The sequence below is a fragment of the Oncorhynchus clarkii genome, chromosome 2, assembly GCF_045791955.1.
Source record: "Oncorhynchus clarkii lewisi isolate Uvic-CL-2024 chromosome 2, UVic_Ocla_1.0, whole genome shotgun sequence".
NCBI classification, from domain to species: Eukaryota; Metazoa; Chordata; class Actinopteri; order Salmoniformes; family Salmonidae; genus Oncorhynchus; species Oncorhynchus clarkii.
The window spans coordinates 53,952,129-53,973,405 of record NC_092148.1 but is presented as its reverse complement, the minus strand read 5'-3'; the positions used below and the strand labels follow the sequence as shown (position 1 = coordinate 53,973,405).

At 42.6% G+C, this 21,277-nt stretch overlaps 1 protein-coding gene across 3 annotated transcripts in view; it reads right to left on the bottom strand.

Moving 5' to 3' along the window:
- Positions 1-21,277, bottom strand: part of LOC139369823 (non-muscle caldesmon-like) — a 70,313-nt gene that overhangs the window by 31,202 nt on the left and 17,834 nt on the right. For all 3 annotated transcript variants that reach the window (XM_071109108.1, XM_071109117.1, XM_071109100.1), the window contains exons 3-6: positions 8,116-8,563; positions 7,830-7,981; positions 2,610-2,862; positions 411-548 (exon numbers count right to left, since the gene is read on the bottom strand). In XM_071109108.1, the coding sequence (XP_070965209.1) occupies positions 411-548; positions 2,610-2,862; positions 7,830-7,981; positions 8,116-8,563 (991 nt within the window). The remainder of the gene's footprint in view (positions 1-410; positions 549-2,609; positions 2,863-7,829; positions 7,982-8,115; positions 8,564-21,277) is intronic.

Sequence of the window (21,277 nt, the reverse complement as noted above, 5' to 3'; positions counted from 1 at the left end):
TCTGCGAGAGCCAGAAATCTTGCTTGTTTGTAGGTGACCAAATGCTTATTTTCCACCATAATTTGCAAATAAATTCATAAAAAATCTTACAATGTGATTTTCTGGATTTTTTTCTCATTTTGTCTGTCATAGTTGAAGTGTACATATGATGAAAATTACAGGCCTCTCTCATCTTTTTAAGTGGGAGAACTTGCACAATTGGTGGCTGACTAAATACCCTTTTGCCCCACTGTATAGAGCACTTTATTTTATACAGAAAACCAAAGGTATCATTATCATTATCCATGATCTCAAAAACTCACTGCCATATCATCACAAGAATGGTGCTTGTCATATATGACCATGGGCAATAATTACAAACCTGAGGTATATAAAGATGTATAGATGAATGGAACAGAAACGTTAGCTACCTTGTAGATGGAGCCTTTAGGATTGAGCGGGCTAAACAACTCATCTCCGTCCACACTGGAGGTACTGAGGCTCTTCATCCTCTCTGCTGCCTCCATCCTCCTCCTCTCTATGTCCTCCTTCATCCTCCTCTTTTCTTCCTGTACAGGAAGACACACAATGAATATTTTTGGTGAACGTCAGGAACCGAATCACATCGGTGAAAGAGTGGTTCATTTGCCTCACTGATTCGCAGGCTGCTAGTACAGCTTCTTGAGCTCCAGACAACATTTATCTGCAGATAACTTAGAAAAACATTATCTGGAGGATATTTCCACTGCAGGAACAACAGGTAATGTGAGAGAGCCTCATTCAGGTCCATGCTCATTTTTGCAGTGCATAATTTAATAATTTGGTCATCTAAAAGTTCTTTTGAACCAACTGTTAGGCTTTACATTAGAAATTTGCTATTTTTTTCATGTGTCAATTTTTAAAGAGCAACTAACTCTAAAAAACAACTTCTCATTTAGAAATCAGCCAATGTGGCATCGATATGAGTCAGAAACATTTATCATACTGTCAAAATTGACTGCAAAGTATAAATAAGATAATTTTGTTAATTAAATGTAACACAAAACAACATTTTGTGAGACTTGTGGTCGTGACTGCATCACAACATAAATTAAGGTTTGGTTTGTTTCAATCCTGGCCACAAGCTCTCAGCTGGCAGCATGCAAGTAATCATCAATTCTGAGTGCAGCTGCACGTGACCCAATTGTAATATCTGTGGTAAATGTGGGTTGACTTTAGATTTCCCTAATAGCTTCACATTTCACAGCTTCACATGAATAATGTGGTGTATTATGTATTAAACCACCCAGACACATCAAAAACACAGTCGTCCTTCTGAACTGAGCTGCAGGACAGGTCTGAAACTGCACAGGGATGTCACCATGTCTCCATTGCTAATTGTTGACAAAGGAGAGTGATGTAGTGCTGCATCAGATGACCTGGCCTCCACAATCACCCAACATTAACCCAATTGAGATAGTTTTAGATGAATTAGACTGCAGAGTGAAGGAAAAGCAGCCAACAAGTGCTCAGCATATATATGTGAACCCCTTCAAGACTGTTGGAAAAACATTCCTCATGGAGCTGGTTGAGAGAATGCCAAGAGAGCTGTCATCCAGGTAAAGGGTGGCTACTTTGAAGAATCTAAAATATAAAATATATTTTGATTTGTTTAACACTTTCTTGCTTACTACATGATTCCACATAAGTTATTTCATAGTTTTGATGTCTTCACTATTATTCTGCAATATAGAAAATAGTACAAAGGAAGAAAAACCCTGGAATGAGTAGGTGTGTCCAAACCTTTGACTATATAAAAAAAAAAATACTTGATAAAATATTGAATTTGGCCTTTACTAGTATAGCCCAGAGAAACGCATTAAATAACAAATAAAAAAATGGCAAAAACGACAGTCAACAAAATAAATCATAAAAAACAGGTGTTTGTCCTAAATCTAGGAGATATACAGTGCATTCGGGAAGAATTCTGACCCCTTGACTTTTTCCACATTTTGTTACGTTACATCCTTATTCTAAAATGAATGAAATTGTTTTATTTTTCCTCATCAACAAACACGCTATACCCCATAACGACAAAGCAAAAACAGGTTTTCAGAAATGTTTGCAAATTTCTAAAATAATTAAAAACTGAAATATCACATTTACATAAGTATTCAGACCCTTTCAGTACTTTTGTTGAAGCACCTTTGGCAATGATTACAGCCATGAGCCTTCTTGAGTATGACGCTACAAGCTTGGCACACCTGTGTTTGGGGATCCAAATGGAAGAGCCATTGGGATCCAAATGAACGGCTCTTTAAACCGAGTCAAATGTTCTGGCTTCCCGAAAAGACTCGGAATACCCATCCTTATATACATTTAAGTGGTAAAAAAATAATAATACTGTAGGTGGTTAAACTGACTGTGGTCGCGGTGAAAAAAGTCACTCTCCCTATACTTTCAATGCATTTTTCCAGAAAAGGTGAGTAACTCCCCCAAAAAAGGTGGGTAAACTGTGCTTACTTAGGCTTACCCTGCACTTCACCACCGGCTGATGTGTAAGATATTGAGTTTCATCTCTTTCTGTTTGTGTTTCTTAATGCCATAGGCTACACATTACGTATGTACTGTACACTGCAGTTGACCATCACCTCCTCCTTGGCTAGGCGCTGCTGCTCCTCCTCCCTGCTCCTGCGCTCCTCCCCCTCCCTGACCTGGCGTCTCTCCTCCCTCCTCCTCTTCAGCTCCTCCAGATCCTGCTCGGCCTCATCCTGCTTGTGTCTGAGCTGCTCAAGCTCCTGGTTCTCCTTCTCTGCTTGGCTACGCCGGATCTTCACCAGCTTGGCCTCTAAGATGGCCTCCGCCTCCTCCTCAGCCTCGACCCCTGCCACTTGTACCACAGCCCTGGGAGAGATGGAGAGAGAGATTGAAGGACGGCTGAAGGAAAAAAGGAGCATACAGTGCCTTGCGAAAGTATTCGGCCCCTTTGAACTTTGCGACCTTTTGCCACATTTCAGGCTTCAAACATAAAGATATAAAACTGTAATTTTTTGTGAAGAATCAACAACAAGTGGGACACAATCATGAAGTGGAACGACATTTATTGGATATTTCAAACTTTTTTAACAAATCAAAAACTGAAAAATTGGGCGTGCAAAATTATTCAGCCCCCTTAAGTTAATACTTTGTAGCTCCACCTTTTGCTGCGATTACAGCTGTAAGTCGCTTGGGGTATGTCTCTATCAGTTTTGCACAGCTCAGTGAGGTTGGATGGAGAGCATTTGTGAACAGCAGTTTTCAGTTCTTTCCACAGATTCTCGATTGGATTCAGGTCTGGACTTTGACTTGGCCATTCTAACACCTGGATATGTTTATTTTTGAACCATTCCATTGTAGATTTTGCTTTATGTTTTGGATCATTGTCTTGTTGGAAGACAAATCTCCGTCCCAGTCTCAGGTCTTTTGTAGACTCCATCAGGTTTTCTTCCAGAATGGTCCTGTATTTGGCTCCATCCATCTTCCCATCAATTTTAACCATCTTCCCTGTCCCTGCTGAAGAAAAGCAGGCCCAAACCATGATGCTGCCACCACCATGTTTGACAGTGGGGATGGTGTGTTCAGCTGTGTTGCTTTTACGCCAAACATAACGTTTTGCATTGTTGCCAAAAAGTTTAATTTTGGTTTCATCTGACCAGAGCACCTTCTTCCACATGTTTGGTGTGTCTCCCAGGTGGCTTGTGGCAAACTTTAAACAACACTTTTTATGGATATCTTTAAGAAATGGCTTTCTTCTTGCCACTCTTCCATAAAGGCCAGATTTGTGCAATATACGACTGATTGTTGTCCTATGGACAGAGTCTCCCACCTCAGCTGTAGATCTCTGCAGTTCATCCAGAGTGATCATGGGCCTCTTGGCTGCATCTCTGATCAGTCTTCTCCTTGTATGAGCTGAATGTTTAGAGGGACGGCCAGGTCTTGGTAGATTTGCAGTGGTCTGATACTCCTTCCATTTCAATATTATCGCTTGCACAGTGCTCCTTGGGATGTTTAAAGCTTGGGAAATCTTTTTGTATCCAAATCCGGCTTTAAACTTCTTCACAACAGTATCTCGGACCTGCCTGGTGTGTTCCTTGTTCTTCATGATGCTCTCTGCGCTTTTGACGGACCTCTGAGACTATCACAGTGCAGGTGCATTTATACGGAGACTTGATTACACACAGGTGGATTGTATTTATCCTCATTAGTCCTTTAGGTCAACATTGGATCATTCAGAGATCCTCACTGAACTTCTGGAGAGAGTTTGCTGCACTGAAAGTAAAGGGGCTGAATAATTTTGCACGCCCAATTTTTCAGTTTTTGATTTGTTAAAAAAGTTTGAAATATCCAATAAATGTCGTTCCACTTCATGATTGTGTCCCACTTGTTGTTGATTCTTCACAAAAAAAATCAGTTTTATATCTTTATGTTTGAAGCCTGAAATGTGGCAAAAGGTCGCAAAGTTCAAGCGGGCCGAATACTTTCGCAAGGCACTGTACATAGAGTGGCAGGATTTCAATAAATATCTCTGTCTCCTAATGGTTTAGAATGTGTAACATCCAGGAGTCACTTCGGGGGGGAATTCCGACCTGACGTTGTTACGTGTAAAGGGAACGTAATTACCTTTTTATGCACTTTTCTCTCTACACGTATTCTGACCTGACCCGCTATTCATTTGGGGTGAAAATCAAATAAATTAAAGTGTGTCAACCGATACTCTGCATTCTTACCTTGACTTAATTCCCTCATAATTCCACCACCTTTAAGCGCGATGAAACGATGAATAACATCGAGCAACCTGTCGGTTCCAAGTGGAGCAACATCTACTTTCTTTTCCCCCATAGAAATAACACCATTCTCCATGCACTGTAATTTACAAATTGATAAGGGCTATTGAAAGCAGCTAGGTAAATTAGTAAGCCGTTTGGATAAGAGGGATTGTAAATATACATGACAATTGTTTTAGATCTATTTTACTTTGTGATTTCTAAAGACAAATGTGAAACAAGTCATATTACAGCAAACTGAAGCACAGCAACATAGCACCTTTTCCACTGTGAAGTTTATTAAATGCTGGCCTTATAACTTTGGATGAAATTTGGAGACCCAAGCTATATGCTTCTGTAGCCATATATATATATATATATATATATATATATATGAAAAAAACGGAGGTATAACATTTACATAAGTATTCAGACCCTTCATTCAAATGAAATGAAATCAAATGTTTTTAGTCAGATATGCAGAATACAACAGGTATTTTTTACCATGAAATGTTTACTTACACGCCCTTAACCAACAAGGCAGTTTTAAGAAAATAGATTTAAGAAAATATTTAGAATATAAACTAAGGTAAAAAATAAATGAAAAATAACACAATAAAATAACAATAATGAGACTACGGAGGTTTACATACACTTAGGTTGGAGTCAATTCAACTTGTTTTTCAAACACTCCACAAATTTCTTGTTAACAAACTATAGTTTTGGCAAGTTGGTTGGGGACATCTACTTTGTGCATGACCCAAGTAATTTTTCCAACAATTGTTTACAGACAGATTATTTCACTTATAATTCACTGTATCACAATTATATTGGGTCAAAAGTTTACAGACACTAAGTTGACTGTGCCCCTAAAAAGGTTTTGAAAATTCCAGAAAAATATGTAATGACTTTAGAAGCTTCTGATAGGCTAATTGACAAAATTTGAGTCAATTGGAGGTGTACCTGTGGATTTATTTCAAGGCCTACCTTCAAACCCAGTGCCACTTTGCTTGACATCATGGGAAAGTCAAAAGAAATCAGCCAAGACCTCAGAAAAAAATGGTAGACCTACACAAGTCTGGTTCATCCTTGGGAGCAATTTCCAAATGCCTGAAGGTACCACGTTCATCTGTACAAACAATAGTACTTAAGTATAAACACCATGGGACCACGCAGCCATCATACTGCTCAGGAAGGAGACGCGTTCTGTCTCCTAGAGATGAATGTACTTTGGTGCGAAAAGTGCAAATCAATCCCAGAACAACAGCAAAGGACCCTGTGAAGATGTTGGTTGGAAACAGGTACAAAAGTATCTATATCTGTCACGCCCTGGTCAAGGTATTTTGTGTTTATCTTCATTTATTTGGTCAGGCCAGGGTGTCGCATGGGTTTTTGTATGTGGTGTGTTTTGTCCTGGGGTTTTGTTAGATATTGGGTTTGTGGTTTAGTGGGGTTCTCTAGCAAAGTCTATGGCTGTCTGAATTGGTTCTCAATCAGAGGCAGGTGATTATCGTTGTCTCTGATTGGGAGACATATTTAGTCAGCCATATTCTTTGAGTGTTTCGTGGGTGATTGTTCATGTCACTGTGTTCGTTTGCACAAGATAGGCTGTTTCGGTTTTCACGGTATGTTTATTGTTTTTGTATAGTTTGTGGTTTTGTCTTCATTAAAGATGTATCGAACAAACCACGCTGCATTTTGGTCCGATCCTTGCTACACCTCCTCGTCCGAGGAGGAGATAGAAGAAAGCCGTTACAATATCCACAGTAAAACGAGTCCTATATTGACATAATCTGAAAGGCAGCTCAGCAAGGAAGAAGTCATTGCTCCAAAACTGCCATAAAAAAAGCCAGACTACGGTTTGCAACTGTAAATGGAGATAATGATCATACTTTTTGGAGAAAAGTCCTCTGGTCTGATTAAACAAAAATATAACTGTTTGGCCATAATGACCATTGTTATGTTTGGAGGAAAAAGGGGGGGACTTGCAAGCTGAAGAACACCATCCCTACCTTGAAGCACGGGGGAGGCAGCATGTTGTGGGGGTGCTTTGCTGCAGGAGGGACTGGTGCACTTCACAAAGTAGATCATGAGGCAGGAAAATGGACAATGACCCCAAGCATACTTCTAAAGTTGTGGCAAAATGGCTTAAGGACAACAAAGTCAAGGTATTGGAGTGGCCATCACAAAGCCCTGACCTCAATCCCATAGAACATTTGTGGGCAGAACTGAAAAAGCGTGTGCGAGGCCTACTAACCTGGGGCCTCCTTCCCCAGATCTGTGCCTCGACACAATCCTGTCTAGGAGTTTCATGGACAATTCCTTGAACTTTTTGCTTTGACATGCACTGTCAACTATGGGACCATATACAGACAGGTGTGTGCCTTTCCAAACCATGTCCAATCAATTGAATTTACCACTTGTGGACTCCAATTAAGTTGTAGAAACATATCAAGGATGATCAATGTAAAAGGGATGCACCTTAGCTCAAAGTAAAGGGTCTGAATAATTATGTAAATAAGGTATTCCTGTGTTTTTTTCCCCGCTTTGTCGTTACTGGGTATTGTGTGTAGATTGATGAATAAAATGTTGTATTTCATTCATTTTAGAATAAGGCTGTAACGTAACAAAATGTAGAAAAGGGGAAGGGGTCTAAATACTTTCCAAATGCCCTGTATACAAGATCGGTATTTTTAAATCTACCAATTGATGCTGAAAATTAAACGAATATGTGTGCATTCACATGGCTTTCTTTTATTGATCCCTAATATTCTGAACCGTTTTTCTCCATATATTCTATTGAGTCTGTCGAAAAATTTAGAAATAAAAGTACACCAAATTTAAAGGGATGGCTAGAGACATTTCCTGAAAACCCTGCTGAGTGAAAACCACACATGCAGTGCCCGTTACGCACCTGCATAAGGTACAGTAAGCGCATAGGAAAGGCGACGTTTCCTATATCTGTATCTGTCCCAATGTGAATTGCCATGTGATTTTCTTGCCATGTAATTGAATGTGGAAACAGATCTAGTGATACATATCCATATACCATAATACACCCTGATTTACCTGGGAGCTCTTAATTTGGTTTTGGCCATATATGAAGTAATTTCCTCCCCAGCTGTGTCTCCGTTGGTGTTAGCATGCTTTGCCTCCGTCTGCAGGACGACTTGGGATGTGTAGGAGACCTTCACATCTTTTCTCTTCTCCTTCAACTGGAACTGGGAAGAACATTAAACATTTACATGGTTGACTACTTCAAGGACAGACATTTTTGAAAAATCATATTCTAATTTGTAAATATTCTTAATGAATCACATATTAGCATATAATTACAAATAATGCACAAGAATACCATCTCCTTAGCATCTGGTCTTTGGTCCTCCTCTCTCTTCTTGAGCACCCTCATCTTCGCCTGCCTCTGTTTCGCTCCCTCCTCTTCTCTCTCCCTCTCCTTTTGCACCCTCTCTTCTCTCACCACCTCCTCTCGCTCCCTCCTTTTCTTCTCACTTTCCTTTCTTACCAACTTCTTCTCTTCCTCATCCTCCGCTTCTGCCTTGTGTTGTCTCTGCAGACGAGAGGTGGATGTGGTGGGAGTGGCTGAGGCAGAGAGGGTATGTGGTGTGGGGGCCTTTGCGACACCGTTCAGGGGCCTCTGGTCCTGCTCCTCTGGGGCCTGACTGAGCTCCTCCATGCGCTGGGCCTGCTGCCGGCGTCTCTCCAACCGCTGGGTCCAGTCACTGAAGCCCTCGTCCTCCTCCATAGAAGGAGAGCTGCTGCTAGGCTTCAGATCACTCTCATACCTGGGACACAAAGAGGAGAGATAAAAACGATCTTAGTGCCACAAAGTTTTTGGGAACTCAACCAATAGCTAATGATGTTCATCTGAATGGTGACCTAACCTTTTATAAGTCCGTTGGTAGGCAATGGACGAAAAAAGGATGTTAGTGCTACGAATGTTTTGGGAAACTCACCCCTGGTCTGAGAGGGAAGTAGATTTAGCTTGATACAGTTTATAACATGAAAGGCCTCTGAAGGGCGGCAGGTAGCCTAGTGGTTAGAGCGTTGGTGTAATAACCAGAACGGTTGCAAGAACGGAATCCCCGAGCTGACAAGGTAAAAATCTGTCATTCTGCCTCTGAACAAGGCAGTTAACTCACTGTTCCCAGGCTGTCATTGAAAAATTTTATTTGTTCTTAACTGACTTGCCTAGTAAAATAAATATATATAAATATATATAGGTGCAAGGATTGCCTAACTGAGCCTGAAAACATTGTAATCATTTACAACCCTCGACAATGTCAGGAAGCCCTTAAAGAATGTGGCAAGGAAGAACAAATCTGGATAAAACTAACCATTATGGCTATAATGTTCAATTTCCTTTGAATAAGTACCTGTAAATCCAATCATTAAGGTAATAGGACTACTTATTACGATCCTTTTAAAGCTAAACTGAGTCAGATGGTGGAGAGAGGACTACAGCTTTGTAATATGACCACCAGTGAGATGTTTTGGTTGGCGTGAAACATCCCAAAGAGCCAAATGTGTTCTGTAGTATGTGGCAAACATGGCTTCTACAGTAAAGGCTAAACATGTCAACTACAGTGTCAGTGAGAGCGTCCGTGGCCCACACACAGCTTACAAAGCTGTCTCCCAGCGGCCTAGCGAGTGCTGGGGATGGATAGCAGGATGAGAGGAGTAAATGAGGACTGGAGCTGCTGAGACCATCAATTAACACCAACAGGACCAGTTCAAACACACAATGCAGGAAAACAGCTGGAACAGCCCTCTGTTAGACTCTGGTGTCATTCCTCCTCTACAGCCGGTGCCACAGGCTAACATATGTATGAGTGTATATGTGGTGTGGTGTGTTTTTATTTCCACCCACACCTCATCACTCCTATCCCAACCCAAGTGTGTGTGTGTGTGTGGTGAATCCCCCCACCACACACACACACACTCACACTTGGGTTGGGAGAGGAGTGATGACAATAACTGAGATTGCTACAGCTGAACACTGAATCAGCCCTGGGTTATTTTAGTACAGAGGCTAATCTTAATGGTGATACCAGGGGATAGAGTCAAACAGACAAGGGGCCTATGAGGACAACAGGCCCTGTGGGGACCCAGAGACAACACAGCTGGACAAATGAACTGGCACCTGGGAGTCGAGAGCCGCTACCTTCCGTCAACCGACATTAAATGAAGTGATTTCTGTAATGAGCGCTTAAGAGCCAGTGTAAACAAGGGCTTAGACTAACTGCAGAGAGAGAGGAGGAGCCCAATGTGAGGGCCATGGTAGGCAATCATGTGGGGGCCATGGTGGATGGGCAGTGGGTGGGGAGCCTAAATGGTGATAAAAGTGGATAAGGCTGTGAATTTTACCGTCATCTCCTCTTTGACAACCAATTGACAGGGCAAGAACGCTATGCAATCAGTATAAATGTACATATCAGCATTTTATTTTGTGAGCTATTCATTTGTTTCAAAGTATTGAAATGGTGGAAAAGCTCAAAAATCCAGATGTCCTACATTTTTGAAGATCCATTCTTTTTAAGTACACAAGGGAGCACTGTCCCCGTGTTCCCCCAGGTTGCTCAATATTGACATGGCTGTGGTCCAGACGCAACAGAAGATATGTTAACTACCTTTCATCACCACCCAGCCATTTTGTCCTCACCACAACACCTGCTGAATAAACACTGGGTTTTTTCTTATGTTAGTTACAAAAAGACAGCAGTCACCTCACGATATCTACCTCTAGAGTCTAGACTAACAATGTGTTGATTTTTTTTCTTATAACGTTACTGCAGTCACTGCACGATACTTGCCTCTAGACCAATACTGTGTTGCTTTTCATACAACACGACCACAGGACATTTAGTAGTTATATTTAATTGTGTAAACTTCACAGGGGTCTCCCCAGGTTAGTCCAAACATCTGCATCTGGCTGAACGACTCCATGAACCTTCTATCAATTACCAGAAAGAGTGATTAACAGATTAGCAGCGCACCTCTTTCTCCCTATCCCTCTCCCTACTTTTTTATTCTCTCTATCCCCCATTCATTAAAACAGCCCTGTAATGAAAGTCTGTTTCATCTTCGTAGGAGCTGGCAGAATGGAATGCTCCCACCAGACATTCCAATGTTGATTAAACAGGTTAGCTACTAAAGTAAATTGATGTTTCCAGATGGCAGGTTATATATATTATCAGAAATAATGGGCAGTAATTGTGGTGGTGTGATTTTTCAGGTGTTTAGTCATGTAGATGTTGTTTAGATGTTATGAAGGGGTTCGTTCTGGCACCAAAGACACTGCCCTATATAGGCTACAGGCACCGGTTGGAGAGGAATGTTTATGCAATGGCTCTGACATGTCATGATACTCTGAAAACAACGAGAAAGGAAGCAGGTCTGAATCTGGGCTGGTAATTACGTTGTTGAGAGAGCAGCACGCGAGTGTCAACGACACAGAGATTGAATAACAGCAAACCCCAAACCAATCTTGACAGGTGTCTTGAAGTTTGATCTCTCTGAACTATTATGACCCTTGGGGACAAAGAGGACATTTACATGCTGACCAGACCGCACGCGACTGTGCGCGAGCGTTGCAAAATAAATGCATACATACATGTTATTCAATCATTGCACCCACACTGCTCACGCACGTCTGCGTAGCCAGGCGCTAAAATAGAACTTAGTTCTATTTGTGACGTTCGACAAGTCCTGTCTCTCCCATCTCCTCATTGGTTTTTAGGAGCATATGTTAATTTATTTTTTATTTAAGTCAGTTAAGAAAAAAATATTATTTGCCATGACGGCCTAGGAACAGTGGTTTAACTGCCTTGTTCAGGGGCAGAACAAAAATATTTTTACCTTGTCAGCTCAGGAATTTGATCCAGCAACCTTTCGGTTACTGGTCCAATGCTCTAAACAATAGGCTACCTGCCGCCCCGAATATACGTGTCATCTCCTCATTGGTTTTTAGGAGCATATACCCACGTGGGTGATTGAAAGATGAACTGTGGGCCACACTCCAGTCTAGTACGTTGAGGTAATGCACCTTAAATTTGGTTGCCAACCGCCATATAAAGACCAAAGAAGAAGAAGAAGCCTGAAGGAGGAGCTATTACTAGAAAACTAACTTTTACCCTTTTATCTGTGGAATAATTGTCGGAGTAGAGGACCTTGTGCATTTCAAGTAAAATAACATCCCAATGTTTATATCACAGGACAAATTATCTAGCAACAGCAAGCAAACTAGCTAAATTGCCATAAATGTTTAATGCTTTTTGACCTGTCCCCAAATTAATATAGTTGGTTCAGAGTTTTTGATATTTCAACCTACGTGTCCTGATCGCGTCTGGTGTGGGGGGACAAATCAACATGCGCGTGATGGCGTGTGTGCGGTCCGGTTAAGGTTACTTGTGTAACCCCGGTTCTCTGATATTATGAGTGAGATACTGTATCTCACACTGGGATTCGCCAGAATCTCTAACTAGCTCCGAGAACCAATAATACACGTTTGTCGGAGGCAGACAGATCAAGTGGTGAATGAGGGAGCCCCTCCCCTCATACTAAAGAGCCACTCTCCCACACTGTGTTCCTTCCCAAGCATGCAAAACTTCTTCACACTCTTGCAAGTAGGAGAATATGGTAAAATATCTCTGTTACGGATACAGGTATCCTGTGTCTGTGTGTATCCTGTGTCTGTGTGTATCCTGTGTGTGTTTCTTTTCTCTCCTTCTCCCCTCACAGGTGAAAATCATCACTCCCCAATCAGTCAACAATCAACCCATCAATCAGAAGACACACCTCCTCCTGTTTCCTACCCTATCACAGTTCCTTCCCCATGGTTTAAAAACCCCATCATTTGTTTGTTCAGGAGCTCAATCTTTGTAATGGCATGTTGGTAGATAGCTGTTCTTGGTAGATTTCAGGAGAGCTCAATCTTTGTAATGCCATGTTGATAGATAGCTGTTCTTTGTAGATTTCAGGAGAGCTTAATCTTTGTAATGCCATGTTGGTAGATAGCTGTTCTTTGTAGATGTCAGGAGAGCTAAAATCTTTGTAATGACATGTTGGTAGATCTCTGCTCTTGATAGATTTCAGTAGCACAATCTCTTTGTAAATGCCATGTATGTAGATCTCGCTCTTTGTGTAATAATTAACCTCTTCTTTTGTTTGAGCACCTCCAAATCACTTTGTCATCTCCTGTGAGTATTGTTTTTGTTTATGGTGTTTGCTGGTGGGAAAAGGGGAAACCAAGACAAGTCGCCCATGGGCTAGCCTAGCTTAGGGGTGTTTTTGCATATTTGTTTCTTTCCTTGGGTCCAGCTCAGCCCCTTTTCCTGCTCCCCCCCCCCATTACCGTGTGTTTATAATAAACCCTGAGTTTGACGGTATTATTTCGGTTGTCGTGGTTATTTCGTTCACTTTTACTTTGTCACTATTATAATTTACATGAGTTATGTTACGGGTCTCACTACCATCCCCCCCTAGACTGTCGGGCCAAAAGAGATTCGTAACATAAGTGGAGCCTCATCCGGGATCTGTCTTTACTGACACCCATGCCGCTCATGTAGATTGTTGTAGTGGTATAGTTCAGTGTTGAGCGTCATAGCTGAAGTAGCATTAGTGTTTGCTATTTTCGTTGGCTCTTGTGAAGTAGTGTAAGATGGCTACTTTTGATTTGAAGTCCTTTTTGGATAACCCTTCTTGGGAGGTTTTTGATAAATGTCGTAGAGTTGATTTAATGACCTTGGCTGACCATTACTCAATATCGATTCCGCAGAGTGTAGTTAAGGCGGAGGTTAAACAGCTAGTGTTAAATGTATTGTTGGAAGAGCAGGTGCTTGTGTTACCGCTGCCTGAGTCTACTAACCCTGTAGGGGATGTAACTGCTCCTATAAGCCCATTGGTATCTGATAATGAGGGTGAGGCTAAAACACCAGCCACATTGTCCCATTTTGAACCACTCTCCCCACTGTCAAACGGTGATGCCAGAAGGGATGTCCGTTTAGCACAGTTCCAACTAGAGGTGGAAGAGAGAGCCCAAATTAGGCGAGAGACTCTCCAGTTGGAGATGTGTAAAATTGAGGCAGAAAGAGAACAGCGGCATTTGGAGATGGGTAAAATGGAGGCAGAAAAAGAACGAGAACAACGGCAGATGATGTGTAAAATTGAGGCAGAAAGAGAACAGCGGCAGATGACGTTTAAAATTCGCCAGATGGAACTGGAGGCAGAGACAGCGAGGCTAGCCTTCGTTCCTACTGTGCCTGTTTGTGAGCCGTCCCCACCTGCTGTGTCCTCAAACACGTTTGACATTAGTAGGCAGATAGCCTTAGTACCTTTGTTCAGAGAGTCGGAGGTTGACTCCTATTTTTGTGTATTTGAGCGTATAGCCGTAGCATTGAAGTGGCCTGAAGAGGTATGGTGCCTATTACTTCAGTGTAAATTAACTGGTAAAGCCCAAGAGGTTTTGTCAGCGCTACCTCTGGAGGACAGTTTGAATTATGAAGTGGTCAAAGCTACTGTTCTTCGTGCCTATGAGCTTGTGCCTGAGGCATACCGACAGAGATTTAGGTTTCATAGAAAGTCTTCTAGTAAGACTTATGTGGAATTTGCTAGAGACAAGGGAAATCTGTTTGATAAATGGCATGCTGCTAGTAAGGTAACTGATTTCAACTCTCTCCGGGAGTTAATCTTGTTGGAAGAGTTTAAAAATTGCTTACCCGAACGCATTGTAGTTTACCTAAACGAACAGAAAGTATCCTCCCTGGCAGAAGCGTCTGTGTTGGCAGACGAGTTTGTGTTGACGCACAAGAGTGTGTTTTCGGCTCAAACTGAGAGTAGAACCACTGAGTTTCCTACCTTTAGCCCTAGTCGGCCCGCAGTAGTATATCAAGCACGCCAGAAGAATGAGCGTTCCTGTTTCTATTGTCATAAAGTGGGACATATGATTAATGATTGCTTCAAACTTAAACGAAAACAAGGGATGCCTCTTCGTGCCAAGCCGCCAACAGGTGTTGCTCTAATTCGTACGGTTGTGAGGTCTGCAACAAAACAGGTGCCTCAGGGTAACTGTGGTTTGAAAGACCCAGTCCCCGACCGCAGTTATGAACCATTCATTTCCGATGGGTTTGTGTCCCTAACGAATGACGAAGCGTCTCAGCGTCCGGTTAAAATCCTTAGAGATACTGGTGCGGCGCAGTCGTTTATATTGTCTGATGTGTTGCCCTTATCTGACGATACATACTGTGGTTCCAGTGTGTTAGTGCAGGGTATTGAAATGGGTTTTGTCCCAGTGCCGTTGCACTTTGTGAAAGTACACTCTGAGTTAATCAGTGGAATATTCAGAGTGGGGGTACGTCCTATGTTGCCAGTGAAAGGTGTGACCTTTATAATGGGTAACGATATTGCCGGAGGAAAGGTAGTACCCGTATTGGAAGTATTGGATAAAAGTGACCACTCTCTCTCGAATGAGTTGGCACAGAGTTATCCACATGTGTTCCCCGCTTGTGCTGTCACTCGTGCTCAGGCACTACAAGAGGGTGACGTGATAGATTTGTCGAACACTGTTCTGTTCAAAGAGGATGATCAAGAGGATGGATTGTGTGATACCTCTGAGAAGCTGATCACCTCTGACAAACAGCTCAGGAAAGAATCAAAGTACGTTGAAGTTATTGCTGATGCAATACAATTACCAGTCACTCGTGAGCAGCTGATTGCTAACCAAAAGGTTGACAACAAGCTTGCTAAATGTTTTTCTAGTGTTGTCTCGTTAGAAGAGGTGAAGAAGAAGAATGTGGCTTACTTCAGTGATGGTAATCTCCTCATGCGTAAATGGAAATCCCATGTTGACGCGGGTGGAGATTGGAATGCTGTTTACCAAATAGTGATTCCTACAGCCTTTCGACAAAATGTGTTATCCCTTGCTCATGATCACCAGTGGTCTGGTCATTTAGGAATTACAAAGACGTATGATCGGATCCTTCGACATTTCTTTTGGCCAGGTTTAAAACAAGATGTGGCTCAGTTCTGTCGGACATGCCACACCTGTCAGATAACAGGAAAACCAAATCAGGTTATTCCTCCTGCTCCTCTTTGTCCTATACCTGTCATAGGTGAACCATTTGAGCATGTGGTGGTTGATTGTGTCGGACCGTTACCGAAGACAAAATCGGGTAACCAGTTTTTGTTAACGATAATGTGTATGGCTACAAGATACCCCGAGGCTATTCCTCTGAGAAGGATTACAGCTCCGATAGTGAGTAAAGCCTTAATAAAATTCTTCACGACATTCGGGTTACCTAAGGTGGTACAAAGCGATCAAGGTACCAATTTCCTATCCAAGCTCTTCAAGCAGGTGTTGAAATCCTTATCAATTACGCACCGTGTATCAAGCGCCTATCACCCAGAGTCTCAGGGTGCGCTTGAAAGATGGCATCAGACACTGAAGTCTATGCTACGTAAATATTGTTTGGAATCTGAGAAAGATTGGGATGAGGGAGTTCCTCTAGTTTTGTTTGCTGCTCGTGAAACTGTGCAGGAGTCCCTAGGTTTCAGCCCGGCTGAACTAGTGTTTGGTCACACAGTAAGAGGACCAATGAAAGTCCTTAAAGAACAGTTCTTGTCCCAAGAGTTGTGTACCAGAGATGAGAATGTGTTGGACTATGTTAGTCGCTTTCGTGAGCGCCTACACCAAGCTTGTGCTCTTGCAAAGGAAGCTCTGTCTTCCTCACAGAGGAGCATGAAAAGACACTATGATAAAGAGGCTGTTTCTCGTCCACTACAGCCAGGTGACCAAGTACTGGTGTTATTACCTGTTCCAGGATATTCACTGTCAGCTCGTTTCTCTGGTCCTTATTTAATTGAAAAGAAAATAAGTGAAACTGACTATGTGCTTCAAACTCCTGATAGAAAACGCCAATCTCGTGTGTGTCACATTAACATGTTGAAAGCATACCACACCCGACCCATCACACAGTTAGATAGTTCAAAAACTGAGGAAGGTACTGCTGTCTCCTCTGCTACTACTGCTATGATAGTGGACTGTCAAATTGATGATGTTGATGGCTTGGAGTTGCGCAATACTCAACAGCAGTGTGTTAGATTGCCCAACTCAGAAATGCTGCTGTCTATCCAGTCAGGTCTGGTTCATTTAACGGATGGACAGGCTAATGATATTGTGAGGCTACTACACAGTTTTCCATGTCTCTTTAATGACGTTCCTACTCGCACAAATGTGTTGGAACATGACATTAATGTTGGAAATGCTACTCCTATCAAGCAACACCCATATCGTATCAACGCTTCCAAGAGGAAGATAATGAGGGATGAGGTGAGATATTTGTTGGAGAATGACCTGGCTAAGCCAAGTTCAAGCCCTTGGAGTTCTCCTTGCATTCTGGTTCCTAAACCTGATGGTACGTCCAGGTTATGTACGGATTATCGAAAGGTAAATTCTGTCACAATGCCAGATTCGTTCCCGTTACCCAGACTGGACGACTGTATCGACACTATTGGTGCTGCTAAGTATGTAACCAAGTTGGACCTCTTAAAAGGTTACTGGCAGGTTCCGTTAACTTCACGTGCTTCTGAGATTTCTGCCTTTGTGACCCCAGACAACTTCCTTCAGTACTCAGTCATGGCTTTTGGGATGCGAAATGCACCAGCCACTTTCCAACGACTGGTTAACTCTGTATTAGCTGGCGTTCCTAATTGTAGTGCATACCTTGATGACCTAGTGATTTATTCGTCTACGTGGTCAGATCATGTTGACTTGCTAAGGGTAGTATGTGAACGGTTGGCAACTGCTTCTCTAACCCTGAACTTGGCAAAGTGCGAGTTTGGGAAGGCTACTGTTACCTATCTCGGTAAAGAGGTTGGCCATGGACAGGTGCGCCCTGTTGATGCCAAGGTCTTGGCTATAACTGCATTCCCTGCACCTACCACTAGACGAGAGCTACGCCGCTTTTTAGGGATGGTTGGCTATTACCGTAGCTTCTGTAAAAATTTCTCTGCGGTAGTTGCTCCATTGACTGATTTGCTCAGTCCGGCAAGACCATTTGTGTTGTCCCCTGATTGTAAGAGAGCTTTTGAATCAGCGAAAGCACTCTTATGTAGTACCCCTGTACTTGCTGCTCCGGTTTTTGAACAACCGTTCAAGCTTGAGGTAGATGCTAGTGCCAGAGGTGCTGGTGCTGTTCTACTGCAGCAGGACAAGAGTGGAGTAGATCATCCAGTTTGTTATTTTTCACGTAAATTTAATAAATGTCAAACAAACTATGCGACAATAGAACAAGAAGCTCTTGCTTTGTTGTTGGCTCTGCAATACTTCGAAGTATACATTGGTTCCAGTGCCCTACCAGTGATTGTGTATACTGACCATAACCCCTTAGTTTTTCTCCACCGAATGTACAACCAGAACCAGCGCCTTATGCGTTGGGCGCTGATTGTACAAAATTATAATTTGGAGATCTGCCACAAAAAGGGTTCAGATAATGTGTTGGCAGATGCTTTGTCTCGTGTGTGAAGATGATTTCAGTATGTTTTGCAAGGTTGTTGATTTGTTGTGAGTGTTCATTTAAATACTGTAGTCGCAATCCCCCCTAGGGTTGCTCTTTTAAGGGTGGGAGTGTTACGGATACAGGTATCCTGTGTCTGTGTGTATCCTGTGTCTGTGTGTATCCTGTGTGTGTTTCTTTTCTCTCCTTCTCCCCTCACAGGTGAAAATCATCACTCCCCAATCAGTCAACAATCAACCCATCAATCAGAAGACACACCTCCTCCTGTTTCCTACCCTATCACAGTTCCTTCCCCATGGTTTAAAAACCCCATCATTTGTTTGTTCAGGAGCTCAATCTTTGTAATGGCATGTTGGTAGATAGCTGTTCTTGGTAGATTTCAGGAGAGCTCAATCTTTGTAATGCCATGTTGATAGATAGCTGTTCTTTGTAGATTTCAGGAGAGCTTAATCTTTGTAATGCCATGTTGGTAGATAGCTGTTCTTTGTAGATGTCAGGAGAGCTAAAATCTTTGTAATGACATGTTGGTAGATCTCTGCTCTTGATAGATTTCAGTAGCACAATCTCTTTGTAAATGCCATGTATGTAGATCTCGCTCTTTGTGTAATTAACCTCTTCTTTTGTTTGAGCACCTCCAAATCACTTTGTCATCTCCTGTGAGTATTGTTTTTGTTTATGGTGTTTGCTGGTGGGAAAAAGGGGAAACCAAGACAAGTCGCCCATGGGCATACACTACCCGTAGGTAAACTTTGTTAAAACACACTAGTTAGAACTGGGCGGACCACCCACTGTATCTTTGGTTAGTTAGTTAGCTGTTGTTGAAATAGGCTAGCCTAGCTTAGGGGTGTTTTTGCATATTTGTTTCTTTCCTTGGGTCCAGCTCAGCCCCTTTTCCTGCTCCCCCCCCCCATTACCGTGTGTTTATAATAAACCCTGAGTTTGACGGTATTATTTCGGTTGTCGTGGTTATTTCGTTCACTTTTACTTTGTCACTATTATAATTTACATGAGTTATGTTACGGGTCTCACTACCATCCCCCCCTAGACTGTCGGGCCAAAAGAGATTCGTAACAATCTCACTCATATATCAAAGAACCAGGGTTACGCAAGTAACTTTAAGTTCTCTTTCAAATATTTGTTTCAATACCTCACAGTGGGATATGGCCAACTCCTGTATAGCACATACTCTACGAATCCAGGCAGTCTCACAAAATAAACCCTCAGAGGCCCCGACAGACACTGAGGGCAGTATGTGCCAATGAAGGTGCAGTTATGTCTAGTCGGTAGAACCTCATAAAAGTACAAGTGGATGCCAAACAAGCCACATCACAAATCTCCTTTAATCTCCTTGAACAATGCCCAAGAGATAGCCATACCTCTGTTGGAGTGAGCCCTCAGGCCCTCCTGTAGCTGCTATTATTGGCCAATATAATAGTTTACACAATCCAATGTGACAACCGTTGACGAGAGAGGGGCCTCCCCTTGCAGGGAGTTGCCCAGAACACAAGGGTTGGTCGCTCTTGGCATTGCTCTTGTCCTATCCAAGTAAATGCGCAGTGCGCGTACTGGACACAAACGGAGGAGCCGCTCCTCTTCTGTAGAAGGGAAAGGCAGCAGGTGGAAAGCCACAAGCTAGAAAGTGAGGCAATTGTAATTGCCGCTGACCTTAGGTAAAAAGACTAAGTTGGGCAACAAGGTTAAATCCCAGGGCAAACTGTAGTCACGAATGTTGAACTGACAGTGCATGTAGTTCAGTCACTTGCATTGCAGACCTAATCGACCATTAAAGCGGTCTTAAAGGAGAGATATTTCTCCACACTTTCCAGAGGTAAAAAGGCCGCTGTGAAATAGCTTCAAGCTCAAAAGACAAATTCATGACGGGACTAAAAGCTTGGGAACTGGACATAAGCAACATACCCCTTTCATGAAACGACATAACAAGGGGTGTTTTCCCACCTTGTCCTTGTTTAAGCCTATATGACAGGCCGAGATAGTGGCTGGAAAGACAGCCTTCCCCTAGTTTCAAAGGTCCTGCAGGAAGCATAAAACCTCAGTTAGAGAGCACAGGGAAAGGGGGAACCTAGTCAGTTGTACATCTGATTGCATTCAACAGAAATGTGTCTTCCGCATTTAACCCAAACCCTCTGAATCAGAGAACTGCGGGGGGCTGCCTTAATCGACATTAGCAATTAACTGCCTTGCTCAGAACGACAGATTTGTACCTTGTCAGTTCAGGGATTCGATCCAGCAACCTTTCAGTTACTGGCCCAAAGCTCCTACCCACCAGGTTAGAAACGATTTGTTTTTTGGTCACACCATTTGTTTCCATACAGTGAGGGAACAGAAGGAGCCCTAGCACTCTGGATAGTCTCAATGACTCTGGGAGGCAAGCCTGTCACATCCAGATTTAACCTCTCATGGGCCAAGCCCAGAGGGATATGGCATCCGGTTAAGGGGGGAAACTCTCTCTGATCACTTGGGTCAGCAGATCCCTCAATAACGGGAGTTGCCAAGGCTTACCATACAGCAGAAGAATGTTCTCCACTATCCAGAGCTTGCCTTGCCATTGAGGGGCTACCAAGATGAGAGATAAGCCTTCTACCTTCACTCCGGCTATACGTATGACCCAGTACATCGCTGGGGCCGAGCTCCCTACCATCCAGGACCTCTATACCAGACTGTGTCAGAGGAAAGCCCTAACAATTGTCAAAACTCCAGCCACCCAAGTCATAGACGGTTCTCTCTGCTACTACACGGCAAGGAGTACCGATGCACCAAGTCCGAAACCAACAAGACACTGAATAGCTTCTACCCCCAAGCCATGAGAATACTAAGTACCAAATAGCTACCCGGACTATCTGCATGGACCCTTTTAACACTAACTATTTTGACTCCTCACATAGGGCGCTGCTACTGTTTATTATCTATGCCGTTGCCTAGTCACTTTACCCCTATCTATATGTACACACCTTCCTCAATTACCTCATA